This window comes from Camelina sativa, chromosome 20 (assembly GCF_030686135.1).
Source record: "Camelina sativa cultivar CO46 ecotype springtype chromosome 20, ASM3068613v1".
Lineage (NCBI taxonomy): Eukaryota > Viridiplantae > Streptophyta > Magnoliopsida > Brassicales > Brassicaceae > Camelina > Camelina sativa.
Window position 1 is genome coordinate 20664400 of NC_141899.1, and position 11125 is coordinate 20675524.

At 38.0% G+C, this 11125-nt stretch overlaps 1 protein-coding gene and 1 pseudogene across 1 annotated transcript; both read left to right on the forward strand.

The window, feature by feature from the left end:
• Positions 1 to 1931: 1931 nt before the first annotated feature.
• Positions 1932 to 2618, forward strand: LOC147919215 (agamous-like MADS-box protein AGL36 pseudogene; annotated as a pseudogene).
• A 4197-nt stretch (positions 2619 to 6815) lies between these two features.
• LOC147919216 (uncharacterized) lies at positions 6816 to 9481 on the forward strand. The gene is made up of 5 exons (XM_087503898.1): positions 6816 to 6844; positions 6895 to 7086; positions 8484 to 8679; positions 8734 to 9082; positions 9297 to 9481. Exons 1-5 carry the CDS (start codon positions 6816 to 6818, stop codon positions 9479 to 9481), a joined length of 951 nt encoding a protein of 316 aa, XP_087360024.1.
• Positions 9482 to 11125: the final 1644 nt, after the last annotated feature.

Consider the following 11125-nt stretch of genomic DNA (forward strand, 5'->3'; position numbering starts at 1 on the left):
TTGATTCCAGGATCACACTTTGCCTTTACCTGCACCACAAACACAAATTGAGATGCCAGAGTATTGTCATAAACACTCAGTGATGCAATCCTCCCATCAATTGGGCTACACACACAAGCAACTGAGATTCCAATGTCAAACAATTATCAAACAAACATAACTAAAAAGGGAAACAAGTATCATCTGCTCGCTGAAAAGGGAGGTGTCGACCGACACCAGCCAAGTGTCGATTGACACAGGCTATTGGTGTCGACCGACACTACCCCTCAGTGTCGATCAATACTGCTCCATGGTGTCGATCGACACTAACTCCGCAGATGCGATCTGATCAAAGCCAAGAGTCGAATCTCGCTCCTCTTCACCTCCTATCTGTCCATAACTTGACCAAAAGTCATATGAAACCGTAAGAACCCTATAGCAATCATAACAAGCAAGAAAAACACCACAACATCACATAAAAAGCAAGACAAAGGTAATCTCAGGCTTAGATCAGCCATGGTCATGCACTCACCTCTTTTGTAGAAAGTTTCTGACCCAAACTGACGAATCCAACACCCAAGCAACCTCGTATTACGTCTCAACCCCTGGATCTTCACTCCCATAGAAAGATCTCCAAGGAAAAGCACCAAAACTCCAAAATCTCCCAAGAACGCTCTCTTTCTCTCTGTTTCTCTCTGAAAAACGGAAACAACACTGAAACCACGACCTAGGTCGACTTTCCACTTAAATAACCCCATTTTAAGGTTTCACTTAAATCAAACCAAACAAAATAAACAATTTAAATCAATATGGTCGAACCAAAAATTGATGGTGTCGATCGACACTTCCTTTGGTGTCGATCGACACCCATCCCCAAAACCAACAAATAGATAAGATTTTAAAATTAAACAGAATTATTCTACTGAACAAAACCAGGGCCGACCCATAAATTACCTCTTAATCGATGAATCCCAAAAAAAATTTCAAAAAATCCGAAACTTTGCTGTCCACCAACAAACTTCGCAGTCGACCCAGGAAATTTCAAGTGGACTCTTCCTTTTCTTCCCCACTTCCGTTGTTTATTACATCCTTTTACTCTTCGCCAACATCTTTTAGAATTCGCCTCGCTCCATTGTTATTGTCGATTTGATACCTATCAACAAGTTCGTTCTTTAGTTCCCAAATCATACCACAACATAATCGTCATAATTTATTGAACATAACATCTTCTTAAATTAATTCTACCAGAATTGTTGACAAAAGCCACTTGAATCACTACTCCGGTTCAAACGACACAAACGACTCCTTGGTTTCTATTGTTGTTTAGGGTTTAATGTTTCATTGTGTTTTTATTATTCATTTTTTCCATTTTATAAATGAAAATGACACTTTTGTAGTTACGAAATTAATACATGGTTTAAAGTCTTTTTACAACAAATTAGTACTATTCTAGTAAGTAACACTTTATATGTGTTAGTCTAGTAATAAACCAAAATATATGCGCTACTTTAGTAATTCTTTCAAAATGAAATATTTTCAAACCTGCTATATTACTTCTAATAATTAGCTAATAAAAAGTATTTTTAAATAAAAATAGCTGGTCATAACGCCCCTAAAGGTATTATATCTAATATATTTTTTTCTATATTTCAAATTTTATTCACAAAAGTATTCTTATATTACTAACCGCACGTTCTAGATATGTTCTTCCTTTTTTTTTTGGACAAAATTCTTCCAAATTTAACAATCTATGAACAAATTAAGCTAGATAAAATTAGTTTTAATAATAAAAATAACTTATATATATATATATATATTATATTATATTAAGTAATAAGCTAATGATAATGCACCAACTACACACAGAAATATAAGGATCTATATATAGATAAACACAGTAAATTGATAAAAGATTTATTGCCTCTAATTTGGACTTAGTGATAAGAAACCTAATGAATAGGGAAACCCTTTGTGGTGTCCAAGCTTGTGGGGTCATATACAGTCCGTATATGTCGGTACCAGAGGTTTGGCCGTCAAAGGAAGGTGCACAAGAGGTGGCAATGAAGTTTATGGAGATGCCGATGGCAACAAACAACAAAAAGATGATGGATCAAGAAACATATTTGCGGGAGCAGATTACCAAAATCAAAGAGCAAGTATACAAGCTGGCTGTTGAGAATCGGGAGTTACAAGTTAAACGATTTATGTTTGATTGTCTTGAAGGAAAGATATCGGAGTATCATTATGGTGCAAATGACCTTCATGATTTGCATCGCTATATTGATCAATATATCAATCAGCTTACTCAAAGGATGCAAATTCATTTAGAAAATGGTGAGTCTTCTTCTTTCTCTCCTCTTCCTATTGGAGTTGCGGATATAGATCCTCCTGCTCTTGCAGATTTTGCTGTTGGTGTGAATACAGCCGCGGTAAGTGCTACTAGAGAGTTTTGTGCTCATATTCCATACCAAAATATGAATATGAATCAAAATCTGCAAGAACCGGTTCAATATCATACTTTGCATGATTTTTATGGTCATATTCAAGGAGTCTACAATAACATGACTTGGAATCATGATTTGAATTTTGATTTAAATCATAACATGAATTTGAATGTAGATGTGAATTCCAATCAGTAATTGAATCAAGAAAACTCATTTAATGATATGATGCTGGCACAAAATGTGGGTTATGCTGGAGGACATGCTAGAATTCCTTTGATAGATGGAAACCACTACAACTATCACCAACAACCAACTGTTGATCTTGCCATCACCAATCACATGCCTTCCATCACCTCCTCTACCACCTCTACTACTAGTGTTTATGCTTCATACAGTAACAATAATCTTTAATTAAAAGAAGCATATTTTTACTGTAGTTTTCAGTTGTCTGAATTTATGAGTTTTATTTTCTTCATTTCAGAAAAAAATATTTAATGTTGTCTTTATTTTTATTCTTTTTTCAATTAATTGTTGTTGGTTCTACCTGAATGCATTTATCTTGTTTTGATTATTAAGAAATGTATTTGTGCATCATAGCGTATCAATTTTAGTTTTATTGAAGAAGTTTAGTTTTTCGAAATAAAATAATTAGGTTTTTTGAAATATAATAAAACAATTAAGCAGGTACAACCAAAGATGTGGGCAAATTAACTAGAGTTTGTTGTTTCACAAAATATCTTATTCTTATCATCATATTTGCCACCCAAAAATGTGGGCAAGTTTTTTTTTTTTTTTTTTTTTTTTTTTTTTTTGTGAAGTAGTATGTTTAATCACCATCAAAATTAGTTTGACTTTTCAGAAAACGATGATATTTAGTGCTAAAATTCGAAAAATAAAGAGCATGCTAAGTACCCACATTCGTAGACACATTTCAGTGACCAAAATATTTATTACATTTTTGTGGTTTATTCATTATAATTCCTTTAAGTCTGGTACTAAATTCAGGACAATGATTCAATGAAACTACCGGACGTGTTTTTAAAAATAATAGAATTAAATACTCTATTATATTTAATTACACCCAAAAATAAACCAACAACAAACCAATATGCATAGCGGAAGAAATATATACCAAACCAATTCTAATTTATTATGAATATAATATCCATTATAACCAATAAAAATCAGTAAACTAAGACCATCTCCACTAAATAACTTGTATTCACTTGCTTATAATTAAAATAATCATATAATTAATATTACACTAATCAAACCAATCCACTTACAAGTTTAAAAATCCAATCCACTAGAGAACTCCTATCAAAATTTCCTAATCATTAAAATAATAATTTTTAAAAAATTTGTTTATTATTTATCAAATTTTCATAAATTATTAAATAATCCAAGATAACAAAACAATTATTTCAATTACTTAATTACATTAAAAAGAAAACAATTATTTTTACATAATTGGGAAGTATTAGCATCCTCTAGGACCGGAGAGACGACCAACAAAATTGTACTGCAAATTATCAAATTATATAGTTTATACTTTGGCAAGATAGTTTAGGCTCTCAGCATGGAAAGTAAAGATTCATACGTTTGGGTATGTGTCGACTGGAATATCCACCCTGATTGGCTGCTTGACGATGAGACCGGACGAGCTACCGGGAGAGTTTAGCCAATTTGGTGCTGGAGGGTGATGAAACAGATCTCTGCAAAGTAAAAGATAAACCAACAACCTGTTAAAAGTCATTTAAACCTTAACGCATAAGAACCTGTCAAAGATATATATGATTGCAGCATCAAAACCAAGAAGAAAATGAAATACATTTTATCAAATACTTCTTCCACGGAATAAGGGGCAATGTATTACATTGTCGCAACTTAGCAACCAGTAATTTCTTATCCTAATTCATAATATTCATGGAATAATGATAGTGGAATGGAGAGATATCATAGTCTCAACTAAGTTAGTGAATAATAAAAACGTTCACACTAGTTAAAATAGATTGTAACAGACTGCAAACAAAGACTATGCACTAACCTTTGCTATGATCTCTACGAAGGTCACACTTGTGATCTGTATGATATCAAAAAGGTTTTGTATGCATGGATTCCTGTGAGACAACTCAGAATAAGAATTCCAAGAAATTAGTTCTTCATAATAAGATCAACATCTTTTTTTTTTTGCTAACATCTAACTAAACATTTGTTTTTTGTATAAAAGTCCTAGTTCTGACGCAAGAAACAAAGTAGATCTTACGAAGAAGAAAAGAAACTCTAACTATAACAGTATGGCGTAAGCTTGTGACGTTCTGCAAGTATCTCAGAAAGATACTTGCCAACGGAAAAATTGCAAATGATCCAAATCAGTATGACCTTGAGCATACAAGAATACATGAAGTTCCACTCCTTTTCACTTAGCAATCACGTTGATAAGCGTATGTAAGAAAATGTCAGATCTTAAGCAGAGTGGAGTATTTATAGCTTCACGAAGTCAACCATCACAAAACGAAGAAAAAAGCTGATTCTATAAGATATTGAGGCACTAACAATCCATTACCCAATCGAGGCTAGACAAACAGGGTTCCTAGATTTAGATAAATGTTTTAAAATTATAAGCATAAGAATTTTTATAGAATCCAGTACACAATTGCAGTAGTTTGAGCTAAAATAAAGAGCTTAATTTGCAGTGGTGGGTAGATAGCAACTCATATTTGAAGATCCAAATCAGTAGAACAGAGATAGAACAAAAAAAAGAAAACAAGTCAACAACAACACGAAGAAGAATAAGAAAAAAAAAAATATTTAGGTGACTGAGAAGGGTGCAGAGTGAGATGGTGATTGATTTAAATTACTTATCTTGCTCAACGGGGAAAGAAGGCTGTGATCGGAGACCACCACCATAGAAGTTAGGTGACTGAGAAGCCGACGGAGACACAGTAAAAGGCGTCGATACGTAACGAATCTCCCTCCACCAGTAACACCAACACCTCTGCCTCCACCACCACCACCACCAAGTGAAGTCATCATCATCAGCACCACCACGACGGTTGTTACCAGGAGAATTAAACAACTGAATAGAGATAGAAAAGAACAGAGCTGGGCGTAGATTGAGGAAGTGCAGTGGCGGCGGAAAGCCGGAAAAATCAATCATTCAAGGTGAACTAATTGATTTTTATGGAATTTAGGTGTGAATCGCCGGTTACGTCGAGAGGGAATCGCGAAAAAGGAAAGAAGAAAATGAAAAAAAAAAGTTGTATTTTTTATTTATTTATTATCTAACTAAATATGGGTTGCTTCCGTTGCTATCTTCAGAAACGATTCTACGAGAAATAGGTTATATTTTAAGGTTTTTGATTTATTTTTGAACAACAAAAGTATAAAGTAACTTCCAAACTAGGTTCCAATAATAATAACAATCCAACAACATACAAATTAGACCCTAGATAATTCTGCTCTTTATCCCTATGATTTCACGGCACACATTATCTGCACCATATAGACAATGAGATGCGTGAGTATTACCAGAAAAATTTTATGAGGTGATCCTTCCATCTACAAACTATACACACAATCAATCGGAATAACAACCATAAATAAAACATAAACAAATAAGCCAATAAGCAGAACATCTAAAAACAAATTCATCATCTGTAACGCCCGAACCATGCTATGGTTGGACAAGCCAACAAACAGCTACGAGCCACTACGATTGAAACTTTATCAAGTTGGTCTGGTCAAGGTTTGGAAGTGTAACGCCTGCAAACCGGAATCCCGGTTTTGGGTGTGCATTGGTCGATGCAAGGTACTTTTTTGTGGGACAGCTTGGATGGTTTATTACTATTTATAATGAATTGATTATTGGTTTATTGGTTATTGGGTTAATGGTATCGTTTTATATTATTGGTTCAATGAGATTTCATGGTAAGTTGTGTTTCTGTGTATGGTTTTGGATTTTTTTTTCTTAGCCTTCTGTTCATGGTAGTGCAATAGTTAGAGGTGGTGCTGTCACGGGTCGTGGACGCGGACGTGGTCGTGGACAAGATCGTGGACTCGGACGTGTTCATGGTAGGGGCAGAGGCCTAGTTGTTAGTGTCACCGTGGACCAGAGTGTGATAGTCGAGGGCGTCGGCGAGTCGCAGAAATTCCAGGAGGGGTCCACCACTTGGCAGATGATGCTCACTTGTGGTGGAGGTCGGTGGCTGCCAGGAGGGTGCAGAGTGAGATGGCTTGGGTTGATTTTGTGGAGGAGTTCAACCGCTAGTATTTCCCTTGAGAAGCACTAGACCATATGGAGTTGAAGCTTCTGCAGTTGTCTTAGGGGACTCGGTTGGTTCGTGAGCTTAATGTGAAATTCAGTCCACTTGTGGTATATGGGGCCGAGAAATGGAGTATGAGGAGTGTCAGGTCAGGAGGTTCATGCCGGTGATTTGAGGGTACATTGTGGAGGGCGGAGTTATACCAGAAGAGCGGAGTTGGTTAAGACCGCAGCTGAGATCGAGGAGAACATTTGGGCACATGTCGTGACGGTTAGTCCAGCGGTTCAGCCGAGAAGGGCTCATCATCATGGAGGTTCTGGCAAGGGCTGCAAGATTGCGCAGGGAACCAAGAGCAAGTGGGAGGCTATGCAGAGACCGAGGGGTGTGGGATACTTTAGGTGCAGTAGCTTGGATCACAAGATGGCGATCTGTCCATAAAGGAGTGGCCCAACGGCAGCTTGAGTGTGTTTTCACTGCAGGGAGTCTGGGCACATCAAGCCCAAGTATCCCAAGTTGCACTAGATGGCGGTGGCAACAGCGCAGCATGGAAAGATTAGGATTAGTTTGTTTATCTAAGACTCGGACTAAGAAACACGAAAGAAACATTAACTTATAGGTCACAAGCAAACCGTCTAAGATCCCTATACTCCATTACTCAACTATCGCAGGCAACGACGCATAGATCAAATCATTTAAAACAGGTTTGATTCTAATCCATGAAGTTCCATAGGTACGTGGTATGTGCTTCCTATGACACGACACACATCTCAGCTAGGTCAAGCACATATGCAAGTTTTAGTGACGCACACACACTTTAGATCATAATTAGTTCATGACGCTAAATTAAAGTATTAAGCAAAGACTTAGAATTAAAGTATATAATAAACAGCATATAAATCTAACAAACCCTAAGAATTGTCACCTAAACTAAGATCATTTTCCCCCTTTGATTATCCCTTTAAACCCAACTAGAAAACTACTCTAGCATGTTTAAGGGAATCATAAAAGCAAGGTTGAATAAACTCATAAACATAAAAGAATAAATAGTAATAATAAGGTTTAGAGATTAATTCTTAAAATCGAGTACAAGATGTAAAGACTTCTCCTTATGAACACTAGTGTATCAAACGAACAAAAGAAAGAGAAAGAGTTGGTGAACTTCAAAGGCTTCAAGGAGAGGAACGAGAGAGAGCTTCTGGTCGTCGGCTGCTCCTCTGGTCGTCTCTTGGCTGCTCCAATGATTACACACTCTAAATCCTAGGGCTTAGATGAGTATTTATAAGGTTTTGAAGGCTTAGGGTTTTGTACGAGTAAAAACATATTTTCTTGTTGAGTGCAGGACAAGGAGCGGCTGAGGAAGATTCTGGACCGTCGTGACTCCTCTGGACCGGGCCGCCGTGAAGGTTGCTAATCGGACCGTCATCAAAGTCCACTTGCTTCAAACTTATCTTCTCGTCGGTTTAATACACTTTCTGGTAACTCTGGCATATCTTCCAACTGACTGAACGAAACAAGTTGATTTCATTTGGAGGAGAACGATGACTCTTCCATCTTTCCATAGACACCAATATCCTCAAAATGTGGGTTCTGGAAGTCCTTTAAAAGTATCCCGTACTGTAAACTCTGAATCTATCCTGAAACGTATTTTCCTTGTCTTTTAGTCTTTTTTGCTATAAAACCTGTAAAACCTTCTTGAAACCTAAATAATGTCATTAAAGCCTTGAAATCATGTAAAACTCTTCCTAAATGCATACTATAACTATAGCTAAAATAGGTAAATTAATGATGTTATCAGTGAGTTTCTGAGAGTCCTTGGACGGGCGAGGGATGTGGATATTCATATAGCGGGGGAGTTGAGGCCAGCGGATTTGATTATCAGTACTGTAGAGTTGTATGATGTTATCATGGGGATGGATTTATTGGGTCGTCATAGGCTACATCAGGATTTTCATCAGGGTAGAGTGGTGTTTGAGCGTCCAGAAGGGAAGTTGGTATTTGAGGGAGTGAGACCGACTTCAGGGAGTCTTGTGATCTCGGACATGTAGGCCGGGAAGATGATCGAGAAGGGGTGTGCGGCCTATCTGGTTACAATTTGGATGTCGGAGTCAGTGGGACAGTCTACAATTGGCGATATTAGGGTTGTTGAGGAGTTTGAGGATATGTTCCAGTCATTGCAGGAGTTACCACCATCTCAGTTTGATCCCTTAACGATTGAGCTGGAACCGGGGACTATGCCGGTATCCAAGGCGCCTTACAAGAAGGCTCCAGCAAAGAAGCAGTTGGAGGATCTTTTGAGGAAGGGATTGATTCATCCTAGCATTGCACCGTGGGGAGAGCTGATTTTGTTCGTTAAGAAGAAAAACAGGAGTTTCCGCTTGTGCATTGATTATCGGGGTTTGAACTGGGTCACTTTGAAGAATGAGTACCTTTTTCCCATGATCGATGAGTTGTTGGATCAGCTGAGAGGTGCTACTTGGTTCTCCAAGATTGATCCGTCGATATATCATCAGATTACGATAGATGAAGCAAATGTGAGGAAGACTGCTATTAGGATGAGATATGGGCATTATGACTATGTGGTGATGTTTTTGGGTTGCTAACGCATCAGCAGCGTTCATGAGGTTGATGAACAATGTGTTCCAAGAGTTTTTGGATGTGTCTGTTATCATCTTCATTGATGATATTTTGGTGTACTCTAAGAGTTCTGAGGAGCATGTAGTACACTTGAGAGTAATGTTGGAGAAGCTGCTGGAGCAAAAGTTGTATGCCAAGTTGAGCAAGTGCAGTTTCTAGCAGAGGGAGATGGGTTTTTTGGATCACATTGTCTGCAAAGGGAGTTTTTGTGGATCCAAAGAAGATTCACACCATCATGGATTGGCCTAGACTGCCGAATGCCACGGAGATCAGGAGTTTTCTTGGTTTGGCGGGTTACAACAGGAGATTCGTGAAGGGTTTGGCGAGCAAGGAACGACCGATGACTAATTTACAGGGAAGGATGTTCCGTTTGTTTGGTCACGGGAGTGTGAAAAGGGCTTTACAAGCCTGAAGGAGATGTTGACTAATACGCCAGTGTTTACACAAGCATTCAATCCAACATCCACCACACAAAGCATACAGCGAACCCGTACCTAGAACCGTATGGGCTCTGATACCCAACTGAAATAACCCGACCCATTATTTTTTTTTTTAATATCCTAATATCTAGTGATCTCATACTCACTAGCAACCTACCCCAAACAATAACAGCGGATAACCAATAAATAATCCAATAAACCAATAACGAATAAATGAATGACATAATACCAATTCAGCAATAATCCAAAACATAAAAACAAAGTCATAGTACCAGCAATTCTAACATTCGTTATAGACCACTAAGTTCCACTCTAGAATCCTAACAAAGACAGAGAGCAAAAAAACGAATCTCTAGAACATCCTGCTCTTCATAGCCTTGACTCCACGATCACATTTTGCCTTTACCTGCGCCACAACACAAAACAGAGGCGTAAGTATTACTAGAAATATTTAGTGAGGAAATCATTCAATCTACTTGGCTATTATACACACAAGCAATTGAGATATCTCTAACCAAAAAACAACAAACAAGAAACAAACCAGGACAACTGCATCGATCGACACTGATTGGGGTTGCATCAACCGATGCAACCCTCCATCGACCGATGCAATACTCGCCTACATCGACCGACACCAACACTGCATTGATCGATGCATGTTTGACATTTCACGAAATCCCTAATTGCATCGACCGACACCACTACATGGCATCGACCGATGCTCTTAGGTCAAATTGCACCGTCCTCACATTAAATCGATCGATGCACATGCCGAGCATTGTCTTCCCCGAAGCTCCTCACCAGATCTCCGTACCTAAACCACCAACACACGATCCAATGCCACAAAAGAGCCTCTCAAAGCCCCAAGTGACCCATAAATATTCTAACAAGCCAAGGAATCAACCACATAACACATAAACAAGAAAATCAGAGAAATCTCAAGCTTAGATAAGCCATGTTCTTGTACTCACCTTTGCCAAAGAAGAATCTGACCCTACACCAATGACTCTGCGCTCCTAACAAGCTCCTACAACAATCCCAGCTACAGATCTCCCAAAGAACAGCCAAAAATCACTAAACTCTCAGGAACGCTTAATAACTTCTTTCTCTCTTTCTTTTTCCTCTCAAAAACGGCTAATTTCCACTAATGACGACACCAACTCGACTTAAGGGTTTCCTAATCCCAAAACACAGCTAAACACGTGTGTAACTTAAGTCGTCCCGCACAAAACCGACCTTGCATCGACTGATGCAACTCCTTCATCGATCGATGAACATCCCAAACTAGGAATCCGGTTCGCGGATGTTACAATGCGTCGGTTATAGAAGTGATACAAAGTATGAGCTTTTGACTCTTGCGTCA